This window comes from Ochotona curzoniae, unplaced genomic scaffold (genome assembly GCF_017591425.1).
Source record: "Ochotona curzoniae isolate NIBS_2020 unplaced genomic scaffold, NIBS_Ocur_1.0 scaffold_4701, whole genome shotgun sequence".
NCBI classification, from domain to species: domain Eukaryota; kingdom Metazoa; phylum Chordata; class Mammalia; order Lagomorpha; family Ochotonidae; genus Ochotona; species Ochotona curzoniae.
The window spans coordinates 73,798,746-73,823,299 of NW_024467122.1; the positions used below are offsets into that span (position 1 = coordinate 73,798,746).

Genomic DNA, 24,554 nt, shown 5'->3' on the forward strand with positions numbered 1-24,554 from the left:
GGTCCAAATTGCAAAGCCAGGGGTGCCCAGATAGAGGGACACTTAACAAAAGATCCTGGGCAGGTGGAATTAGAGGGCAGCTTTGTATTGTGGAAAAAATGACAGAAATCCATGCATGATTTCCAAGGACCCCATGTATGCATGGATTGCCTTTTTTTCTTCTTCAAATTAAACATCTTTTCATTAAACTTTAAACGCGCCCTCGTTGTCAGCCTGCCTCCTCCACATGCCTGCACCTGGCCAGTCTACCTTCGAGGCCCTCTCCTGCCCGTTGCAACCTACCCACTCCACCTCTGCTCTGAATGCTGTATGCTGGCTTTTCATCACTTTGCCGCTGACATCCGATTCTGACCCAAGCAAACCCATGCTCACCTGCTGCTCCCCTACCCTGGGACCTTAGGGTGCCAAGGTTGCTGAAGGTCCAGGTATTGCTGTGGGTGCCGTGGGTTGGGGGCTGCCCTCCTCGGGACTACTGGAGTCCGTGCTCTCTTCATGCATCTGCAGAGAGAGAAAGATGCTCTGAGGGCCTTACCCGGGCCGGCCGCTGCCAGAGCCAACCGGGAGCTGCAGATGGCGTGTGGGGAGCACCACCTAGCGGTCACCGTGCAGACTGCGTGCAGAACCAGTCCTAGAGCAGAACCAGTCCTCCTGTCTTTAAACACAGGAACCCTGCCCCGTGAGAACAGTGACCAAGTATCCACGTGAAACATGCAGTGACATGGAGCTGTCGTCCACGCACACAGGAGGATTCTGGGAGGTTAGGCTGGGCCTGCTTGGAAAGCGGAGAGGGGAATACTCCTGGTGAGAGGCGGCTGCTCGGAGGACTGCCTGTGGGTGTGCGCGAGCTCTGGCCTGGACCTTCATTTCTCCAGCCAGGTGCTGCCAAAGGCGTTATCACCGAGAGAAGAGAGGGCTTGGAACAAACTGCAGAGATACAGAACCAAAAGGAAACCTCTGAGCATGGAAGCTGATCACACTCTGCTCCGTGTCTAAAACAGTCTCACGTCTGACTTTGCAGGAATGCAAACACTGCTGTTAAAAAAAAAAAAGCGAGTTCTGTAAGAACGAAATAGCACAAAAAAGTGATCAATGATTCCTAGGGTAGTCAGAGGTGAAGAGGAGCTGACACTAAACTGGCTGTGTGAGAAATGAGAACTACACGGAGGCAAAAAGAAACACCCAGAAATATGAGTGCTTGGGTGAGGGTGATGGGATTTCTTTTTCTTGGTTTTCAAGTTGCTTCAATAAATTTCTAGTCGTGTTGCCCACTTTCAGAGAGACAGGACGTGAGCTCCGTGGCACTGCACTGCCTCCAGCTCCCGAAACATGTGAAGAGACATGTTTTGGCAATGCTGAAACGAGAAGCTGCCTGGGAGCCTGCTCAGCTGGGGCCTGGGACTGGGGGCCTGGGAAGAACTCTCAGAGTCTCCAGGCTTGTTTGTTCCCTGGCTCACTGGTTCACTCTCTAGCACCAATGTCTACCAACCGCCAGGGCTCCTGGACGGGCCAAGGCCCGATGCTGGGAACTCAGTTCAGCTCTCCCACATGGGTGATCAACTACTTGACCATTGCCTGCTGTCTCCCAGGGTGCACATTAGCAAGAAACAGGAGTTGGGAGCAGCGCTGGGACTTCAATTCAGGTACCTTGACCTGGGGCACAGGTGTTCTAAGCATAATCCACTGTGCCAAATGCCCAGCCTCCTCCCCTCCGCCCCCCGCCACCGCCAGATGATGCCTGTGGAGACAGAAATTGAGCACTGGGTTGAAATTCTTACAGCAGGCTGGATAGCAGAACCTCCTAGAAACCTTTATACATAGCGTCTGTCCAGGCCTACCCCTGGGCAATCACACCTGAGCCTGTGTGGGCCAGGGCCCCTGTGGTCCACTGCAGTGGGCCTCTGACACGTTTGCCACCAGAGCTATTAAATGGAGCACCGAGCCCCATGCCCTGAGCTTTGGATCCGGATCTGGGTGAGATTGAGGTATGGGCATTTCTTTCTAGTCCATTCCTTGGTTGATGATTGGTGCTGCTAGGATCACAGCTTGAGAAGTCATTGCACTAGAGGACAGCTGTGGAGGCCTTCTTTTGGGAATGAGACCCGTGACAGCCTTTGGTGTGTTCTTACCACCCCTCCCCCCAGGTATGCTGAAGGGGTTACACAACACCGTCTGTGAGTCCTGGGCTCCAGAGGGTAGGGAGGGAGAGGCCTGCAATTCCCAGGAGCCTGTCTGATTGCGTCCCCTACCCCCAGCTCACCTAGGGCAGTAGAGGGGGAGTTCAGTTGCCCTCAAGCAGGGGGCGGGACAGAGACCCCAGAACTTACTTCCCAGTAGACGGAATCGTCAAAGCAGTTCTCATCCGCAGCTTGTCCCCAGATCGGTAATTTCAAAATGAACCCTAAGAGACACTGGAGGTCACCCGAGTCCATCACCTCCCCCAGAGATGAATTGGCTCAGATCCAAACCTCCTTGGGGCCCCCACGGCCATGCAACACCAAGCACCTCCCACGAGCCCAGACCCACATCCCCTGTGTGCTCTTTGGCCCCCCAGCCCGGGGGGCTCCCCGCACCCCATCTGATGTGGCCCAGCCACTTACTCACCCATGATGAGGCCGCCCACTAGGGCCATGCCCAAGGTCAGCAGGAGGCCATAAGCCTGATACCTGCCTTGTTCTCTTGTGGTCCATTCATCTTGGTACTGATGAAAGTCAGAGGAATGTTCCAGCCTGGGGCAGAGATGAGGTAGGGTCAAGTTAGAGGCCAGGTACGCATGGGCACTGGGACGGTGCAAATCTCAGCCTCAGCCTTCTACTCTACACAATGGGGGCGACGCATGTTGAGCGGAAGGACAGGGGAGGGTCTCGGGTGGGAGACAGACAGGCTCTTGGGCTCTGGCAGAGCAGTAGGAAGGGGGGAGGAGGAGGATGTGGCAGTCCCCATGCCCAGCACTGTTCAGGTTTACCCTTGACTTCCATAGATGTCAGGGGTGACGACGGCTGCGGCCACAGCACCCGTGATGCCACCGATGAGGCCCGGAAGGCCATGCAGGTTGTGGATGCCACATGTATCCTGGAGCTGCAGCCGGGACTCCAGGAATGGCTGGGGAGGAGAGATGAGTGCTGCTCAGGCTGGTGAGGACTGGGGGTAGGGTGACAGATCTAGAGCCGCCCCCCACCCCCGCACTCTCCACCATGGAGACTCCAGCATTCTCTAGCCCCCGGCTCTTGCCCAGGGACCTCACCGTCAGATACACAAAGCCCAGGGTGGAGGCGCCTCCGCAGATGAAGCCAAGGACGAGGGCGCCATAGGGGAACAGCATCATCTCCGCAGCGGTGCCCACACCCACTCCGCCGGCCAGCGTGGCGTTCTGAATGTGCACCTGTGTGAGGAGGGCAGGGGTGGGGGGCAGAGGCTCAGTGCTTCCCCCTGAGACTGCGCAGAGTTTGTGGGCTGTCCAAAGGCTCTGCGGGGCTGCCTGCACCCTGGGAAACTGTCCAGCTAAGGCTGTGGCTGTGGTGTGGCACCACCACCTCTGTCATGGTGTTCTCTGCATTCACACCACCCACCTCAGCCAGCAGCTCTGGGCATTTTCTGTGTGCATGCTGGGGAACTCTGCTGTGTGCACACTTGCTGCCTGCCTGCACATCCACAACAGGACCCTCCACGTCCCCGGGCACCGGCGGCTGATGCTGAGTGCCAACTCGCAGCAGGTGTCTTGCTGCTCACAACAATGGCACATGAGTAAATCGAGGGAAAGGGAGTTGAAATGACTCCTCTGTGACCACAGAGCTGGCCAGGGACAAACAGGCATTTGGATCCAGGCCTCTGTCTTACACCCTGGTCTGCGAGAGTGCTTGGCAGAGGGGCAGCCCACAGGGTAGGGAGAGAAGACTCCAGTAATCTGGCTTTTTGCTCTGGACAAATCATTCCTCCCAGAACCTCAGTTTTGTTTGTTTGTTTGGTTGGTTGGTTGGTTTTTGTTTGTTTTCTTTGCAAGCTGGATCCTGAGGCTGCCGGCCTTGTGGAGTGGCATGGTCATGGGTGTCGTTTAAACACTGATGGTTAGATGCCCCCGGTCCCCACTGCTTACCATGTCCAGCTTGCCCTTCTTGTGAACCATGCTGGACACTGCCACTGAGGTGAGCACGCTGGCTGCCAAGGAGCAACAGGTGTTGATGGCTGCCCGGTGCTGGGCATCGCCACGGAAGGACATGGCGGAGTTGAAGCTGGGCCAGTATATCCACAGGAAGAGGGTGCCTGAGGCAGACCAATGGGGCCAGGAGCCCCAGAAGGGGAATGAGGGCAGTCCTGTCTGTAGCTCCAGGCTTCAAGGGGACCCACACCCCGGCTGCTTCTACGTCTGCTCCTGTTCGAGTTGGGGTTCTCCTTGGAAGGCCCCCCACATATCTCACTACCACTGAACCCCTGAGTAGGCTCCCTCAGCACCACTCGGGCCATCGTAGGATGGTACAAGCACCATTTACTCACAAAGCACCAAGGGGCTTGTGGAGGGCTGGGCGGGGTTCCATGAGTCCCTGTGAGGCAGTGTGTGTTTTCCAGAGTGAATGGACACAGGCAGCTAGTTTCGTGTTTCTGCCATGTGCACCAAGGCAGTCAGTTTCCGGGGCTCAGGGGGAACCTAGCAGACATCTGGGCTCCTTCGAGTGTCTAGCGGCAACTTCCCTTTGTGTCCCCAAAACAGTGACTGGTGGAAACCCCTGGAGAGTGAGTGTGATCATGGCCGTTTTCACCCACTATGGTGACCCTGCTTGCCCACCATGGTGGCTCTCACCAATCATGGCAAAGAGGTTCGAGTGGTACACAGGACGCTGCCGCTCCTTGCACTGGTCTAGGTTGGGCCGGTAGAGAATCCACGTCACCACGAGCCCAAAGTAGGCGCCGAACATGTGGATGGTCATGGAGCCCCCCGCATCCTTCGCCTGGGATACAAGGCACCTGTCAGGGTCTGCTGCTACCTCTTCCTGCCTCCCCGTAGCACTCCCCATGCCTCTACGTATATACTTCCGGCTGCCCCTGAACCTGCAGGCTGCAGGAGGGAAGTCAGACCCTGACAGACCACACAGCTGGGAAAGGAAAGGAGGGCACCCCTGGAGCCTCACCCAGCTGCCAGCAAAACACCAGAGCACCCCCAACCCAGCCACCAGGATCATCCTCAGAGACATGTGCTAGGCTTGGAGCAGACTTTCTCAGGTTCTAAGTGGGGAGAGGGAACCCAGGGGCACCCCCTCGGCCTAGTCTGTCACCCACTGGCCTCCCCTTACCTCAGCCCCCAGAAATTTCTCTTCTCCCTGAGGGTCTGCCTGTCTACACCCTGTTGTTGCCTGCCTCCCCTACACCCTGTCGCAGCCCTTGCCCCCTGAGTCAGAGTTGCAGTTGGGCCATTCCTGAGTACCCTGTGCTACACAATTCTACACCTCTTCATCTGAGTGGGAGGTGGTGGGACTGAGCAGGGTTCTAGCCGACGCGGGATGAGACCTGGAGACGTGGCATGCAGACACCTGACCCAAATCTCTCCCTCCAGCCTCCTCTTCCTCCCAGCTCAGAGCAGGGAGAAGCACAGCCTTTTCCACTGGACACGGTGCTGGGGTTGTGGTCTGGTTGTGTCCACTGCTCCAAGGTCCTGTGCTGCAGATCAACTGCCCAAGGCACTAGTGCTGACAGGTGGAATGCCCTGGGAAGGAGTGAATGCTGCCACTCTGGTGTTTTGTGGCCTCCCCAGCCTCCTGAGTATTAAGTGCATTTCTGCCCAGAGCAGCACCAGATGAATCATGGTGAGTGCGCCAGTCACAGTCACAGAGCTGGCTCTGACACCCAGTCCCATAGCAGGTACTTCTGTTGCCTGGGCGATTTCAGGTGAGCCCTATGGCCTCCCTGAGCCTTGGTTTTCTCATCTGTAAGGTGGAAATCGAGACAAAGCTGGCAAGAGCCGGCCTGCACAGAGCAGTGCAAGCCTGGCAAGGGGCATGCCTCACTTTCGTAGACCCGCAGCCACGCCTACTCTCAGCTCAACAATGGGCATGCACCACATGCTTCCAGGAGTGGCAGGTGGTAGAGAGCTGCTGAGGGACTCGAGCTGCCCACCCCTCCCATAGCCCCTGTCTGTTTCAAATCAGAGGGTGGCCTGCTTGGCACCTGCTAGTGTACATGAAGACCAGGCCTGTGGTGGGCTGGCTGGGTTAGGCCATATTACCCATCAGTTCACATGAGCAATGGGGCAGGGGCAGAACTGAACAGGCAGCTACATTCATCATTATGTGCACTGGCTGGTGCAGGTGATAGAATGAACCTGACCCTGCACTGGCTGCCATGAGAATCAAGTCTGAGGTCACCTGGACTCAAACCCCGGCCATAGGGAAAATCACAGGATGTGTAGTCCGACCTTGTGGGCCTCCTCAGTTGCTGATGCTTATGCAGTGGACAGCTTGCCCAAATGCACATGGGGAACATGACCAGCCAGCTTATCCAGGCCAGCAAGGGATGTCTACTGCTTGGTCAGAGGATGGAAAGCAGAACAGCTTGGACAATTCCCTTGACCAAGCTTTGCAGCACATCCAAGGGTCTATGGATGCACTAAAGTGGACTTTATCAGCCAATAGACCTTGGAAAGATTTTCTCAACACTGGAGCAATGAAGCCAATGATGTCTCAGAACCATCAAAACCACTTCAGTAACACTCTCGCAACATTCTTCCCTACACTGGGGTCTCGAAGGTGTCCCCCATTCCTGGCTGCTGACAGCAGCTGTTTGACCTGGCTGTTTGACAGCGAGGAGTGGCCCTCTCTCCCTCCTTCCCTGTGCACACAGGAGGAAAAATAAATGGAAATATACGTCACACCCATTTTCCTCGATAGCTTGGCCCTTCACGCCCCAATCAGAGGCCCACATGGGCGTGCAAATAATATTAAAAAATAAACTTAAAAAAAGAGGACAGCCTGGTGGCCTGCTGCCCATTTGCCTATGCCTGTCTCTAAGATCTCCTGATCCTGTTCTTACTGGACCAGTCCAGTCCCAGCCTCCAGGCAGACTCACACAGCCTACCCTCTCCAACCAGGCTCCCTGCTTCCCAACTGTTCTCATACCACGACACATCTGATAGTGTACCTCTCTTCCTCAAACCCTCCATAGCTCCCCACTGCTGCTGCCCCAGTGCAGCCCCCAGGCATCTGGGAGACCTGGACTCTTGCCTCCAGCCCTGTTCCTCTCCAGGCAGCCCTAGTCCTGGAGATCCCTAGCTGTAGGTGTCTTCCAGACCTCTGCCTCAGGCTAGCTCCTCCCTCATCTGGGCCACAGCACAGGGTTCCTGTTTACTTCCCATACCTCTCAGTAGTTCATGAGCTCCTTGGGGCCTCTGAACCCAGGCGCCAAGGCAGACAGACTCCACAGTTCCTGACAGGTCTCTGTGGGCGCCCATTTGGCACTGGGAGGGTTGGCCCTGCTCTTGCTGGCCACAAAAATGTGTTGTGAAGTAGCTAAATCTAAGCCACATGAACAATGGTGGGTGGGCCAGGGTGGCAGTGGTGCCACAGAGAGCCTGGCGGGCCACCATAAGAAGTGACGTGGGCTGATTGTCTGTAGTGACGAGGGCCCAGGAGCAGAAACGCTCCGGGGTGGGCCCATGTTTGTGTGTCTGAGGAGCAGGTGCCCCACTGGGGGAAGAAGGCTGGGGCCATGGCCTGGGAGGCAGGCAGGGAGTGGTGACATGTATGAATTAGAATTTCAAGTGAAACTAAAGCCCACTGACAGGTCCTCATTAGGGAGGTTGGGCAGGTAGGCAGACAGGGAGACAGGGGGGCTGAGGCCATGACACTCAGTGGATTTAGGGTACATAGGATACCCACTACTAGCTTGTTCAGAGCTCGCCTTAATCTCCTTCTGAGCCATGGCAGAGTCCACAAGTAGAAAAGGGGACTTAGAAGTGAGTGGGAGGTACCTGAATCCCAGCCCCATTCCAGATGGCTGAGCTACAGTCAGATGTGTAAGGTGCACCTGACCTGAGCCCCAGGCATAGCACATTTCTGCCAGGTCCTTGCAAGTGGTGCTACCAGGTTTATCTGACTGTCTGGGCCACACACCTGGGACCCTTCCTGACTGACTGGCACCCTCCCTATGCTGAGTCCTCCTCTGGGTGAGCAGTCTAGGGATGTTGTGCGTATGCCACAGCATGGTCCATTCACTGGCTCTTTAATAAATAAGGGCCCCTTAAGCCTCACCACAGTAGGCGCCAAGGATGTGGCACTCCCTGTTACACTGCATCCTACAGGGGCTCTGGTTTGAGTCCCAGCTGCTCCATTTCCGATTCAACACCCTGCTGAAGCAACTGAGAAAGCAGTGGAGTATGGCCCCTTTGCGCACATGGGAGAACAGGATGGCGGTCAAGGCTCCCTGGCTTTGACCTGGTCTACCATTGGCTATTATAGTCGTTTGAGTGGTAAACCAACAAGTGGAAGATCTTTCCTCACACCTCTCTTGTTGTAACTTTGCCTTTCAAATTAAATAGATATTCTTAAAGAAATCTCCAAGGAGCCTGTGAAGTGTGGCCTTTGTCTTTCAGGGACCCCACCCATTTCTTAGGCACCTCCTCCTCTATATTTGGAGGGGAAGCTCACTCTGCAAGAGCCCTGGGCTGATACCCTGGGAGATGGTCAAACCTGCCCACTAGGTGCCATCATTTCCACTGTAGAGGTGAGAGAAGTGAGGCACTGGAGTCCTCTGTGTCTCCCCATCCTATTCCACTCCCCTGGTGTTCCCCCCACCCCTCTCCGTCCCCTCAACCCCATCCCAGTGCTGCGCCCAGCTCACCTCTAGCTGGTGTAAGAGGATGTACTGGTTTGTTGAGAAGAGAGTCACTTGGAAGAAGGTCATGAGGAGCATCTGGAGAGGGCTCACCTTGCCCAGAACTGCCCCGAAGGCCACACACACAGAGGCCACGCTTAAGTCGGCATCGATGAGGCTACGAGACACAGGCCAGGGCAATGGTGAAAGGGGGACGCTCTAAGCGCTCCATGCATTCCGGCCTGTGGCTGTCTGATCCACGGCCTTATCCAGAGGCCACACCAGAGGCCACATCTACCTTTGCACTCCCCACCCCAGCCTCGTAGGGAGCTTGTGCTCCATGTTCCGCCTGGCTGCAGCTGTCAAACATGCCCTGTAGTTAGACTTCCACCTACTCTGTGTCTTCCACCTGCCCTTCTGGAGCTTTCTCTCTCCGCTGGCTGCTTGAGGAAGTCTTCCCTCATTCCCTCAGTCAGATGTGGTTGCTGCCTCCAGATTTTAGCGCTCGCTCTGTGCACGCCCCTCCTCCTGATGACAGACCTTGCTAGGAGCTACAGCCTCATCTACCTGGGGAAGACCTATATCCGGGGAAGAGAGAGTAAATAGGGAGCTGGGGAGGGCTGGGTGGAGGGAAGAGTCAGGAAGGTTCACTGACAAAATGAAGGCACGAGGGCAGGCACATAGGCCCCGGGAGGGTCAGATCCCACAGGGCCAGCCAGCCTAGCCGTAGGCTGACACAGGCAGATGGCCAGGTGAGCGCTTCGGGTCAGAAGCAGTTGGCTGGACTCCGATGGAGACCCTGGGTGTGGCTCCAGGGAGCTGTGAAGCAGGTGGGTACAGGAGCAGAGGAGCTAATTCCCAGGGTTGCCACATCTAGAGGAGCCCTCCCATGCTGCAGTGTGTGTATGAGAGTCATAGGTGGGAGAAAAAAGAGTGATCACAGGACTAGTTTGTCAAGTGAGGGTGGAGATCCTGGGACAGAGAACACCCACTCCTAGCTTGTTCCTCAGGGTCTAACTGAGCTGGGGGACAAGGGTGCACTGAAGCCAGGTACTGGGAGATCTCAGTACTATAATTTGGAGGGGAAATTCTATTTAAAAAAAATTTTTTTTGAAAGGCAGACTTACAGAGATAGAAAAAGAGAGATAAAAATTTTTCTTCTGCTGGTTCACTTCCCACATGGCCACTACAGCGAGGGCTAGACCAGGATGAAGCCAGGAGCCAGGAACTTCTTCTAGGTCTCCCACACAGGTGCAGGGACCCAAGTACTTGGGCAATCTTCTGCTGCTTTCCCAGGTGCACTCAGAGACCCCACCCATTTCTTAGGTTGCTCCTCCTCTACATTTGCAGGGGAAGCCCTCTCTGCAGGAGCCCTGGGCTGATACTTTAAGGGTCATACCTGCCCATCATTCCCACTGTAGAGGTGAAAGAAGTGAGGTTCTAGCAGGGAGTTGAATCAGAAGTGGAGCACCTGGGACTCGAACATGTGCCCGTATGGGATGACAACATTGTAGGCAGCAGCTAATGCCAGTCCCTACAATGTTCTCTTGTACAATACCCTGCCTATATAGGACAGGTTCCAGCATTAGCCACATGTAGCTGGAAATGGAGACTTGGAGGGACTGAGTTACCTGCCCAAAGTCCCACTGCAGCCAGAAGACCTGCAAGATGAGAATGACCATATGAAAGCAGTAGGAAAGAGGAGCCACGCCTTGGGCTATTAGCACCTGGGAGAGGAAGCGCTTGGTGCCACACACAGGCAGGGCTTCAGGGAGCCTGGACAGCACCTGCAGAAGGGCACTGCCCTCAAGTGGCAGTCCTACAGGATGGAAGACAGGATGAGGGGCCTGCATGGTGGCACTGTGGGTTATGCTGTGGGTGGTGGCACCAGCGTTCCTCTTTGCAGTGCCAGTTGGAGTCGTGGCTGCTCCATTGCCAGTTCAGCTTTCTGTTACTGGACCTGTGAAGGTAGCAGAAGATGGACCGAGTGACCGGGCCTCTGCCACTAGGTAGAAGACCAGAATGGAATTCCTAGCTCCTGGCCTCCATGTGGCCCAAACTGGCTGTTTCAAGCATTTGAGAAATAAACCAACAGATGGAAGATCTCTTCCTCTTTCTCTCCCTCATTCTCCCTCTGTTGTTCTGCCTTTCAAATAAATAATGTTTTTTTTTTTTTAAAGTAGGAGAGGATGACAGCCTGGAGACAATTGATTCCCCCTCACTAACTTGCCAAACCCAATTTATCAAGTGGTCAGCCTAACAAAAAAATGGACATAATTACCTTGGAAAATGTTTTAATTTTCATTTCATAACTTATTTTTTCATTTAGTTATAGCTATTTTACTGTGGTGGCTGCTTAAATACCTGCTGGATTTCCATACTTTAGCTTTGGGAAGGAGAGTTTTTTTGTGTATTTTGCATTTTAGGGTAATATATAAATATAAAGGCTTTTATATGCAAAAAAGGTTAGGGAGCTGGTGCAGTGGCCTGTGGTACCAGCATCCCTTATGGGCACGGGTTCCAGTTCTGGCTGTTCCACTTCCCGTCCAGCTCTCTGCTTATGGCTTGGGAAAGCAGTGGAGGATGGCCCAAGTCCATGCACCCATGTGGGAGACCTGGAAGAAGGTTCTGGCTCCTGGCTTCCAATTAGCCTTGGCGCTGGCTGTTGTGGTCATTTGGGGAATGAACCAGGTGATAGAAAAATCTCTCCTTCTGTTTCTCCTTCTCTTTGTAAGTCTGCCTTTCAAGTAAAAACAAATAAATCTTAACAGAAAGAAAGAAAGTAAAAACATCTGAAGTATTTGTTCTAACACATATTCCACCTGGCCAGCTGTCCTTTCTGTTTCATTTAATTATTGGATGAAAGAATGAACTGGCATGAGTGGATTAGGATTTGCAAACATTGGGGATGTTTTAAATGTCACAGGCACCTGACCTGTGGCATCTGGTTGGTGACCTAAACCTGACAGCAAGGATTTGCCCTTAAAATGTGGTGTTACACCAGTGTACTTCTAAGCCTTTTGGTGGAACTGAGCTTGTGAGAAGGCTAATGAGTGTTTGCTTTCATGCACTCATGACGATTCCCTCCAATTGAAAGTTTTTATCTTTTAACAAAAGTTGTGTGTCTGTAGGGAAAAAAAAGACCAACCAGCTGGGCCCAACAAAGTACAGCTGGGCAGACACAAGGAAGTGTGAGATCTCTCAAGTTGTCATGGAGGAGTTAGACAACGAGTCATTCAGGAAGCTGGCTCCCGCACCTGCTGGCGTTGGTGACTTGGCTTTAGGTGAATCTGTTTTATATCTGGTAGAGGGTGGTGTTGAAGCAGGTGATAGACCTCAGGACAGAAGTTAGCACAGAGCAAAGTCATTAAAGGAGTGAAGTCAGGAAGACAAGAGCCCTAGGGGCTGGGTCAGACAGGGGTCTCCCAACCCTCCTGCCCTCCCCTCAACCCCTAGCTGCTTCATAACTCTCTCCAAGGCTGGTGTCCTAGGCTAAGCTGGGCTGCAATCTCCATTCAGTGTCCACTTCTCAAAAGAGCCCTTGGAGGCCAACCCAGACCTCCCTGCTTCTACCCACTGCCACCAGCTTTTGGCTCTCAGGGTCCGGGGATTGGCAATTTTGAGGTATCTGGGTGGAGGGCTGGATCTAGCACCTGGAGAAAAGTCCGGCCCATGTCCCTGTGGCCTCTGTCATGGCACCTAGTCCTTACAAGACCCATGCTGGGGAGCTGCTGACCAGAAAACAGAGCATGCAGGAGTCAGATAAAGGGGTACCACCGGCCCCCCACCGCCAGCCCCGCCTTGGTCCTGGGCTCACTTCTTGATGCCCAGGAGGATGTAGTTGTCCCTGGTATGCTGGAACCAGCCTTGCATGAGCAGCGCCCACTGGATGCCCATGGCTGCCAGCAGGAAGTTGAAGCCAACGGCGGAGTAGCCATAGCGGTGCAGGAAGGTCATGAGGAAGCCGAAACCCAAGAACACCATCACGTGCACGTCCTGGAAGCCTGCAGGGAAAGCGCAGCCACACAGTTCAGTGGTCTGGCGAAGGACTGCCGTGGCTCAGGGTCTGGGCCCCTCATGGTCTGGCCAAGACCTGACACTGGACAGCATGGAGACAGACCACCAAGGCCACACACACACACACACACACACACACACACACACCTCCAGAGGGGTCCAGAGACCTGAGAGGGCTATAATTCTTCCAGCCAAGAGAGTGGTTCCTCTGCTCGATTTTCTCCTTGGAACATTCTGCTGTCCTAGGGTTTAGCCTGGTTGGCTAAACATTTGAACTTGGAGCCAGAGCATGGGTTACACCCATGGGTTAGAGGATAGGGCCAAGACTTCTGGGACCATGATGCCTTACCCACTACCCACCACCACACTCCATCTTTTGCTGTGGACAGCCAGTCCGCACCCAGCAGGCACACTGCCCCATCACGGACTTGGATCCCATCTCCCTCTCCTGGGAGAGGACTCTGGGAAAGTACTTGGTCTCAGCACTGTCTGTCATCTGCAGGGCAAATGGACACACAATGTACACGTAAAGCACTTAGCTGTGGACCCCAGGACAGATGACCCAGATGCGCAGGTGTCTTTAGGCAGCCTACCTCTGCCAATGCAGGTGCAGCCTTGGCACGCTGCTCGCCCTCTCAGGGCCCAGTGACCTGGGGATGGATGGGAGCGACTGTCACTGTCCTCCCTGGGCTAACACGGCATGGCCCCAGCGTCCAAGGAAACAGCAGGAGGCCAAGAGCCGTGAGAGGCAAAGAGAGTGGTTGCAGACATGTCAGATGCTGAAAGAACTGCGGATGCTGCAGGGCATGGGCTATGTGGCACAGCTCTCCCTGGCCGGGTCTGGTGCACTTCCAGCACCAAGACAACAACATACCATGGCAGTGCTTTGCCAAGTTTATGGAGAATAGGTAATACATTCCACTTGGTGCCAAACAAATTTTAAAATGTCAATAACACACACTTTTCCTTGGCATTTTGAAGACCTCTTGGTTAGGCATGGATTTCAAAAATTGCTTTGCACCAAAATGAAAGTACATTTAAATTCCATTTTTGAAGTATCCTACGGTGAATCCAGACCATGAAGTACAGATATTTATTTGAAAGGCCACCCTGCTAATAAGTAGGCCAGGGATACCGAGGGGAAAGAGGCCTGTTGCTTCAGGTAGGAGGTGGGGCGCTCCATCGTTCACCAAGTGCCATAGCTGGTGAGCTGGTGGCTTCCTGGCAGAGGTGCCCTTGGCTGTTGTGCCCTGGCAGAGGCATCTCCCTGGAGACCACTCCTTAGCAGCGAGCGAGGGAGGAAACATTTTGACTGGGTGGTCAAAACTGATTTGGCAAAGAAGGGACAGAGAGGTGCTGTGTGCCTCTGCGTGTGACACTATAATGAGTGGATCACCTAGTGTTACCCACAGTGTATTCCCACCAGGACTGCATATTCCAATCCCTTCGTCAGAAAACATCAGGCAGGGGCCAGCACTGTGGAGTAGTAGGTTAAATCTCTGCCTGTTGGGAGCGGTGGGGGGGTGGGCAGCATTCATGTCTTGGTTGCTTTACTTCCAATGCAGAGGCGGGGAGTGTATGTATTTCTGTGTGCCTACGTGCAGGACTTGGAACATTCGTGAAAAATGAATGTCATTTTGGCATAAACAATTTTTAAATCTAAGCAGTATTAGCACAGAATGTTTTCCATGAGCTTTATTTAACAGAAAAAAAAAGATGTATTTATTTTTATTTGAAGGGTAGAGAGAGAGAGATCTTCCATTTGTTGGTTCACTCCCCAAATCGTCACAATGGGCACAGCTGGGCTGGTGTGAAGCTGAGAGCTAGGAGCTTCATCCGAGTCTCCTACATGAGTGACAGTGGCCACAGTAAACACTTGGACTTTCCTCTGCTGCTTTCCCAGGCTCGTTAACAGGCAACTTCATCAGAAGTGGAGCAACCAAGCATTCAAATCAGTGCCCATATGGGATGCTAGCACCACAAGCAGATGCTTAATTTGCTACACCAACATGCTGGCCCTTCCATGGACATTCAAACGCCTGTCACATTCATGGATTTCAAGGGTTTTTATTTGTTTGTTTGTTTTTGTTTTGTTTGCAGGGGCTGGAACATGAGCAGTCACTGTATTGGAGTATCAGTTTGAGTTCCATGACTCCACTTCTGGTCCAGTTCCATGCTAATGAGCTTGGGAAGTGTTTGGACCCTTGCCATCCTTGTGGGAAACCTGGATGGAGCTCCTGTCTCCTGGCATCTACCTGGCTTAGATCCAGTTCTCACAGCTATTTTGGGAGTGAACCAGTGGTTTCCACAGATTAGGCCACTGCATTTCCTCCTCTCTTACTCTACCTTCAAACAAATAAATGTTCTTCAAAAATTATTTCTGTGGGGCCGGTATCATATTGCAGTAGGCTAAGCCTCTACTTGTGGCATCAGAGTTGCATATAGGTGCTAGTTTGTGTCCTGGACGCTTCACTTCCCATCCAGCTCCCTGTTTATGACCTGAGAAAGCAGTGGATGATGGCTCAAGAACTTGGGCCCCTGCACACATGTGGGAGATCCAGAAGAAGCTCCTGGTTTCTGGATTTGAATTGCCCAGCTCCAGCCATTGTGGCCATTTGGGAAGTGAACCAGTGGATGGAAGATGCCTCTCTCGCTTGCACTCTCTCCTCTATGTGACTCTGCCTTTGAAGTAAAAATAAAATATATCTTTAAACATTATTTTTGCATCAAAATGGATTTATCTTTTAATTCCATTCTCCATGATTTTTTAAAGTACTTCTTCATACTATTGCTTTTTTAGCAACCATACATTTGCAAGTCTTTTTAAAAGAGATTTATTTTATTTTTATTGGAAAGGCAGATCAGGTTTATAGAAAAGAGAGAGAGAGAGAAAAGCCTTCCATATGCTGGCCCCAAAGGACTGCAATGACCAGAGCTAAGTCAATCCAAAGTCAGGAGCCAGGAGCTTCTTTTGAGTCTCTCATGCAGGTGCAGGGTCCCAAAGCTTTGTGCCATTTTCTACTGCTTTCTCAGGCCACAAGCAGGTCACTGTATGGAAGGTGGAACAGCTGGGACATGAACTAGTGCCCATATGGAATCGCAGTATGTGCAAGGTAAGGATTTAGCCATTGAACCATCATCTCAGGCCCCTTCAATTATTTTCTAATAAAAGAGAATTTGAAGGCCTTGCCAAGCCTGGTCCCCCTCCACCCACACTCCTCCTCCTCCCAGTTCTGCCCCCCAGCTGCACCAGCCTCCCTCATCTTCCTCACTCCCACTCCAGGTTCTTGGCCTGTGGCATTCCCTCACCTAGAACAGCCAACAGACTCCACTTCCTATAGAGCCCGGCCACCACATGCCACCTCAGTGGAGAGGGTTCTGATTGCATGGTGTCAGGAAGCCTCTTGTCTATGCCAGCCTTGTTACAATTTACTAAGTTATACCCCAGGTGGAGTCAATTGCCAAGGTCACCTTGTACCTAGGCAAGTGTTCTACTACTGGGAGAAAAGCCGCCCAACAACTGGCTGGCATTCTGGGCCTAACTTACGCCAACTCTGTGTTCACTATACCAGTGGGCCAGCATAGTCACCTATTCTATTTCTTTTCAAGAAAGATTTGAAGGGGAAAGGGATGGAACACCCACTGTGCTATCACAGACACATGCCAGCCAGGGCCACCCTACCATCATCATCAATGACATGCACACATTGGTGGGGCATGCATTGCTAGGAGCCAGGGAACTGGAGACAAAGCAGAATGGGGACCACTGAGGACTTGTTTGACCTGTATAAAATAATTTCTTGGGGCTTTCATAGACTGGGCCACTGCACATACAGTTGATCAAGGGAGCTGAGACATACTGGACCAGAAGGGGGAATCTAGAGGGACTTCTGGGGTCAGGTCAAAGCACCTGCCTGCCCACACAAAAAGCTGGAGCTGGGGGCAGATTGGGCTATGCTAGGTTGCAACAACTGCCAGTTCAAGTGAAAGCTAGGGCTGTGGGTGGCACTGACCAGGTAGCTGTACCCACTGGTGTGTGTATTGGCTGGTGCATATGAAAGCAAGGTCTGAGAACCTCCCAGGTGAGGTTTCTTTTCTTTCTTTTTTTTTTTTTTAAGATTTATTTTGTTTTTTTATGGGAAGTCAAATTTACAGAGAGACACAGAGAACAGTATTTCATTCACTGATTCACTCCCCAAGTGGCTGCAACGGCCAGGGCTAAGCCAATCCGAAGCCAGAAGCCAGCTTCTTTCAGGTCTCCCATGGGGTGCAAGGTCCCAAGGCTTTGGGCTGTCCTCTACTGCTTTCCCAGGCCACAAACAGGGAGCTACAGGGAAGTGGAGCAGCCAGATACAAACCAGCACCTTTATAGGATCATGGCATGTGTAAGGCAAGGATTTAGCCACTAGGCTATCACGCTGGGCCCACAGGTGAGGATTCTTATAGGGCTCCCCAACTTGATCACTTCATTTAATCCATGACCTCAGGGGAAATCACACAGACATGTGGTCTGATCTTGGAGCACTGTACTGGACCACCTCAGTGGCTGGCTCTTGTGCAAGAATGCAGAATATACTCAAATGAACATGAAAGACGAGACAGCCAGCTCCTGTAAGCCAACACAAGACTTTGAGTACCCCATCAAAAGAAGGCAAGGACAGATTGAATAACACTCCAGGTCAGGCTCTACAACAGGCACCTGTTTGTGGACACACTGTGGTGGACAAGGACAGCCCAACAGACCTTGCAAAGAATTTTCCACCTCTGCTAAAGCAGGTGACAACTTCTCAGACTAATCAAGACCACTCAGGTAACAGCCTCAGAATATCCTTCCCCATACCAGGCCCTCAAAGCTGATATCAAACAACTGGCCGTGCCCCCTGGATGGTGATGTAGCATGACAGCAGAGTGCGGTACATTTTCTTCCTCTTCCTGCTTCCTTCCTCCATCCCCGCCATGAGCACAGGAAGGAGAACTGACACATTCATCTCACCCACCTCCCCCCTCACCCAGACCTTCTCCATTCTAATAGGAGGCCCACATGGATCTTCAATCCCCTCACTTTTGTAACAAACGTTAAAATAAAATTAATGATTAAAACAGTAAAATAGGGCCCGGCGCGGTGGCGCAAGTGGTTAAGGTCCTCACCTTGCACGCCCAGGATCCCATATGGGTGCCGGTTCTATCCCGGCAGCCCCGCTTCCCTTCCAGCTCCCTGCCTGTGGCCCGGGAAAGCAGTCAGGACAGCCCAAAGCTTTGGGACCCTGCACCCACGTGGGAGACCCGGAAGAGGCTCCTGGCTTTGGATCAGCATAGCATCGGCCGTTGCGCTCACTTGGGGAGTGAATCATCGGACGGAAGATCTTCCTCTCTGTCTCTCCTCTCTGTATATCTGCCTTTCCAATAAAAAAAAAAAAAATAAAAATAAATCTTAAAAAAAAAGTAAAAGAAAATTATAGGTTTATTTTTCTAGCCTACTAGACTGTCAAGAAGACAGAATCATATCTGTGACATTCACTGTGGTTTTCCTGTGAGGGGCCAAGGCAAACTCTCAAGAAATATCCCTGAGGGGCCGTTGTGGAGACGTAGCCAGCATCCTGGCTTTGGATCAGCTTAGCTCAGGCCATTGCGGCTATTTGGGGAGTGAACTACCAGATGGAAGACCTCTCTCTGTCTCCTTCTCACTGTAAAATCTGCATTGCAAATAAAAATAAATAAATCTTTAAAAAGAGAGATAAATATCCATGAACAAATGAATGCATGTTGTCTCAGCAGCACTCAAGGGTGCCAGTTGCATAGTGTCCAAAGCCCCAGGTGGGATTTCACAACCAGGTGGGTGTGCATCAGCTCCCCTCCACCCAGTCCCTCCTACTGGCAGTGCTGTGCCTACTGCAGGCTGGCAGAAGTAGGAAATGGAGGTCTATGTTACTGCCACCTTGACCTTGCTGCCCCACTTGTCCTCATCCATCTCCCCTCCAGGTTCCCCTGATGAGTTCTTCATGAGAGGAGCCGTGGGGGCCCCAGTGCCTGCAGGATGCAGGTCATGCCCCAGCATGGTTCTCCGAGCTCCCCATGAAGTATCCCTTCTGCATGGTGCTTAGACAGACACACACATCTTGGCTCGGGTGTCTCAATGCATGCAGCCGATTCAGGAATGAGCAAGTCTGGTGGTTCATTGCACTTTCCACTGTTGGGGAGAACTGAGCCAAGGGATGTGAACTCTGGTTACAGAAGGAGGGGGGCAGCAACAATTTCTGACGGCAAGGCAAGCAGCAGCAGGGAGGGAGGGATATGGCTGGGCCACTGACCAAACCAGTGCACAGAGAGAGAGGAGGCTGCTGGCTGGATCTCATCCTGGCCCCTCTGCCTCTGGGCCCGCCACAGCGGTCGGGCACGAGGCACCAGTTGCCTAGCCTGGGGGTTGGACCTAGGATCTCATTTGCAATTGCTTGGAGCTGGGAGTTGGAGCATGGAGAATGAAGAGAGGGACAGGCAACAACCAAGAAGGGTCCAAGCCTGGAAGCCTACAGACAATTGAGGAAAAGCGCTGGCAGGCAGGCAGGTGGGAGGCCAACAGCAGGGAGCTGGATCAGAAGTGGCAGAGTTTAAACCAGTGGACAAATGGGATGCCAGCACTGCAGGTGGAGGCCTGGCCTAGCACCAGCCTCTCCTTGGAGTTTTTTAAATTTTAAGATTTATTATGTATTTATTTTTATTATTGATGATGTTTACATAGTTGATCAGAGTGGGAAGGGTCGAGGATCAGGGGTTAGTGGGTGAGATCCTTGTTTACACATTTTCTTCTTCTTCCTGTATATGAGGGATACAAGAGGAAAAGCCTAGCTTCCCAACTGACACATTACTCCGGGGATTGCGGAAGTGCCACCCGATGTCATCCCAACTTCCCCATTGTGGAGCATTTTCTGGGGGTTCTGCTCTCCTCGGACTTCCTGTCACATTCATTTCAAAATCATTTTGCAGGGGCTGGGCTTGCAGTGCATCACAGAGGGTGGGACTTTTCAAGGGGCGGAGGGTTACCCAGTTGCCTAAAAGGGTTACTTGCAGCTTGGCGGTTACAGGGCAAGGGGCAGAGCTGCCGAGGCCTGAGGGAGCCTGTGCAGAGGGAGAATCCCTTTCTCTTTCTTTTCCCACACAGGTGCTAACCTAGCACCAAAGCTAAGCATTAGTCTGTGGATTAATTTCTGCTTCATGAGGTTTGCTGCTACCTGATATGACTTATACAATGATATGAAGATGCAGATGCTGCAAACTTTACTCATGAGTCCAAACTTCTCCCCTCCACTCCCCAGCCTCCTCACAGGCAAGGTGGGCTGAGGTAGTGGCCGACTGTGCCCACCCTGGAGGCCTGTGGCACTTGCCTAATGCGGACCCAAACCATGCCGGGCACAGGCCTGGGTCCTCGGCAATGCCAGGTGTCCACTTCCCTCTGCTGCATCAGCGGGGAGCTGGTGGGATCGTGCAGGGACACCCTACTGGCCATCCCTCAACTCTGAGACTCTAGGCCCCATCTCCAATCTGCTGGGGAGAAGATCAAAGGGCAACAGTGCCTCAGAGGGCTGTGAGAAGCAGGTGGATGGAGTGGTGGGAGGGCCTGGCACCCTGCCTGGCCATGGCAGGCTCCTCCTCCACCTGTCTCCTATGCCAGAAAATAGCAAGGACAAAAGCCCAGGTTCCAGAGCAGCTCTTTTGGGAAGACATGGAGGGCTGAGATGCCACAGCCGGGCACACAAGGGCTCAGGGAGACGGTCCTGAACACATCTCTAAACAGAAGGCAGAGCCTCTATGGACACCTTTGAAGCTAGAGTCTCTGTAGGAGCTCCCACCGGCATTCGCTGTGTCGCCAATTTCTGTCACAAGGTAAGTGAGCCCAGCTACCTGCCATCTACTTTAGTGATATTCCCACTTAACAGAGAAGCACATTGAGGCCAAGAGGGGTGAGGTGGTTGGCTGAGTCCACGCACAATGGATCTAGATGTCCTCAGTTCCCTCCGATGACAATGCCCTCTGCCTAGGCACAGGCACATCCTTCACCAAGTGGGTCCTTGGGGGCTCTGTGCCTGCTGCCTTAGGTCACTCAGGCCTGGGCACTTCCTGTTCAGCGGCCAGACAGTGCCTGCACCACAGGTGTCCCAGGACACTGCCAGGTGGGTCTCTGTGAGCTATGTGTCTGCTGCCTTGCTGAGGCTCAACTCCGTCCCTCCACCCAAGCCTCCTGGAACTGGGCTCATTTGGAAGCTACATTTAATCGGGAGCTCCCCTGATCCACTGGGTAGGAACATGGTCACACAGAGCCAAGAACTCCCCTCCTTTCCTCTCCCCTCCCTTCTCCTCGCCTCCCCTCCTCTCCCTTTTTCTCTTCTCCCCTCTTCTCTCTCCTGCTTTCTCCTCTCCTATCCTCCCTTCCCTCCACTTTTCGCCTCTCCTCTCCCCTTCCATTTTCTCTCCTCCTCTCACCTCCCCTTCTCTCCTCACTTCTCTCCCTTTCCTTTCTTCCCTTCTCTCCACTCCTCCTACCTCCCCTCCTCTCCTCTCTCCCTCCAGCATTCGCAGGGGAAGTAACTGGAGACACCCAAAGTCCTCCTTGACAGCTGGGGCTCCCCATCCCCTTTCACAAGCCCCACCGGTGAAGTCTCAAAACCTTGTCCCAGGCTGATCATCCTACAGCTCCTTGAGGAAGGCCTTGATCTGCCCTCTCTGCCCCCTCCTCCACTTGCCAGGCACTCATCACAGACGTTGTCTGCAGGAGCATTGGCCCTGCTGGGGTCCTGGGTGTCGGGGTGCACCTTTATTTCCCCAACAGGCCTAGAAGTCCCCTGGGGCCAGATTTTCAGGACACTCAACTTGTTGGTCCAGAGTGATTATAACCCCCCCAAGCCATGGCTTATCCTTGACTTGCAAGGCAAGCCACCACCACATCACCTTTCGCTCTGCAAATGCCTTCATTCAGAAGACATACAACGTGGCCATCTGAGACCTAAGTTCCTGTCGAGTGAATAAATGCAAGGAGAGCAAGAAAGGCGGTTGAGATGGAGGCAGATGTTCTGCCACTCCTGTCCTAGGGCCGTCCAGCCATCACCCTCTGGACACCTGGGGGACCTGCCTATGCCCCAGCAGGCCTTGACTTTCAAGCTTTCCTAGAACCAAGAGGTGAGTAAGAGCCAGCGGACTGGAGAGCAACATGCGAGGGAAGATCTCCAGTGCAGCTGCCTTGCCCTTTTCCTAGTCATTTCCACCAAGGACAGGAAGGGAACAAAACACCAAGGGTGGATTGTGAGTCTGAATCCCAAGACCACGGCTGTCAGGAACTCTTCTTTGGCACGGCCCTAAGTGGAGCCCAGGACAGACTGTGGGATTCCTGCTTCCATCACCTGCCTTCACCCAGGCCCCAGCCAGCCAGCCATGAACGCAGCCTGTGACAGCCCTTGCTGTGGGGGCAACCAGGTAACACGGCTGCTTGCTCTGAGCCTGGCACCCTGCCCCCAGTCTTGTTGTGTCAAGCCCAGCTGCCATCTAAGCAGAAGATTGCTTCTGGTAATACTGTGAGGGTGGGAGCTGGCAGGTAGGGTGCCAAATTCCAAAGGTTCAGGTCATAGAAAATACTAACTTGCAGGCCAGAGGTTGGGCTACTGGGAGTGACCAGTTCCTTCAGCACCATGAACCCTAGGGCATCAGCGAGTGAGAGCTAGGCCCCCAGCTCAGCTCTTAGGCAAGGCACCCAGGAGATTGAGAGGGTGACAGCCTTGTCATTCTAGCCACGGGAGGGTGTTCAGCCCTCTGTCCCAAAAACTGTTCCCTAGGCTCCCACCGCAGCAACTTTGGCCATCCATCAGGACATCTCTGTCACTTTCCAATGACCCCTTCTCTAGAGAGAATGGGCACCTGCTGAGTGGTGGTGGAGGTGGGACTTGGGGCTCACAGCTGGGTAACACCTCTGATGGCTACTGGAACCGAGTACACACCTTCGCAAGGTGGGGGAGTGTTCCCTACAAAGGATTGTACATCAGCTGTTTCCGGTGCAGCGGGCTCCGTGTGGGAGCGGTGGTGCAGCCAGGGGCCACGGTCAAGGCCCAGCCACAGGCGGGCTTGCTGGGGCGGCACTTACTTGGATAACTGTAGTAGAATTCGTTCTCTATATCGCTGGTGATGTTCGCTTTCCTCTTCTCATACTTCCAGTCTGGGTCTGAGTCGGGGTTGAAGCGCACGTACAGGGCAAACAGAACCACCATGGCCACCTCGAAGAGCAGGCAGAAGAGTGGCAGTCGCCTGCGTAGATTGGTGTTCCAGGCCATGGTGCTGGGACGCCGGGAGGGCCGGCGGCTGCTTCGGACCGGCTTAATACAACCCGGGAAAGAGGCGGGGCGGCCGCTGGGAGCTGCGAACACTGAGCCCGCGGCGCCCGCGCGCTCGCCCAACTGGCGAGGGGACCGCGGGGCTGCGCCCGCCCGCCCGGTCGTCGGAGCGCGGCCTGGTCCAGCCCCCGGCCCGCCCACCCCAAGCTCCCTGAAGTGCTCCATCCTCTGGGGATCCCACTGCCACCCCGCCTTTCCACCTGTTTAATTCAGATCCTGACATAAATTACCACCACCACCATTGCCACCCTCCCTTTTCAGATTACAACATTCCTTCAGCGTACGTGAAAAACAAAGGAATTCAGAGCAAAACTAGCCTAGAGAAGCCCAGGGGTGGGAAGCAGGGCAACGCCAGGGATGTGGTACTTTGCACTGGATTCTGTAAGAAGAGGTTGTTAAAGGAAGACTAGTCCAACTCAAAGAAGTCTCAGTTTGGTCAGAAGTGCTATGGCCATGAGGGTGTCTCCGTGTTAGATGTCACCTAGGGCAGACTGTTTGCGGGGGAGCACATGGGAACCCGGTACTTTCTTTGCAATTTCTGGGAATCTAAAATAAAAACAGCCTAAGGAAAGAACATACAAAAATTTGCACAAGCAGTTTTTACAAGTTTTTCACAAGCACACCCACTGGTGATCAGAAATCGATTAATACCATAACTTTTACACTAAATTTGTGCTTAGTCTGTATTTGTCAAGTTTGCTTTTATGACTTTTCAAGATTCATTTATTCATTCAAAAGAGTAACAGAGAGAGAGAGCATACCTTTCATCTTTCGACATGGTCAGTGTTGGGCCAGGCCAAAGCCAGGAGCTTCTGGGTCTCCCACGTGGATGAAGAGCCCAAGTTCTTAGACCAACTTCTACTGCTTGGCCATGTACATCAGCAGAGAGCTGGATCAGAAACAGAACAGCCAGGACACCAGTGTCCATGTGGGATGCTTGTGTCATTCTTTTTTAAGATTTATTTTATTTTTATTGCAAAGTCAGATACATACAGAGAGGAAGAGAGACAGAGAGGAGGATCTTCTGTCTGATGGTTCACTCCCCAAGTGATCGCAACAGCATGTGCTGCGTTGATCCAAAGCCAGGAGCCAGGAACTTCTGGGTCTCCCACACCGGTGCAGGGTCCCAAGGCTTTGGGCCATCCTCGACTGCTTTCCCAGCCACAAGCAGGGAGTTGGATGGGAAGTGGAGCAGCTGGGATTAGAACCGGCGTCCATTTGGGATCCTGGCGCGTTCAAGGCGAGGACTTTAGCTGCTAGCCCACGCTGCCGGGCCCCGCTTGTGTCATTCTTAATCTGCTATGCCACAGCATCACTGTAACTTTTTAAAAACATCTTTCTTGAATTATGCTCATCTTGTCCTACAAGTATTAT

The 24,554-nt window shown here is 53.1% G+C and overlaps 1 protein-coding gene across 1 annotated transcript; it reads right to left on the reverse strand.

The window, feature by feature from the left end:
- Positions 1-396: 396 nt before the first annotated feature.
- On the reverse strand, positions 397-23,190 carry LOC121148421 (ammonium transporter Rh type C-like). The gene is made up of 10 exons (XM_040968462.1): positions 22,934-23,190; positions 12,611-12,797; positions 8,821-8,971; positions 4,793-4,940; positions 4,091-4,257; positions 3,242-3,379; positions 2,963-3,099; positions 2,602-2,726; positions 2,325-2,398; positions 397-498 (listed from the first exon to the last, which is right to left on the reverse strand). Exons 1-10 carry the CDS (start codon positions 23,118-23,120, stop codon positions 397-399), a joined length of 1,416 nt encoding a protein of 471 aa, XP_040824396.1. The 5' UTR covers positions 23,121-23,190.
- Between the last annotated feature and the right edge of the window lie 1,364 nt (positions 23,191-24,554).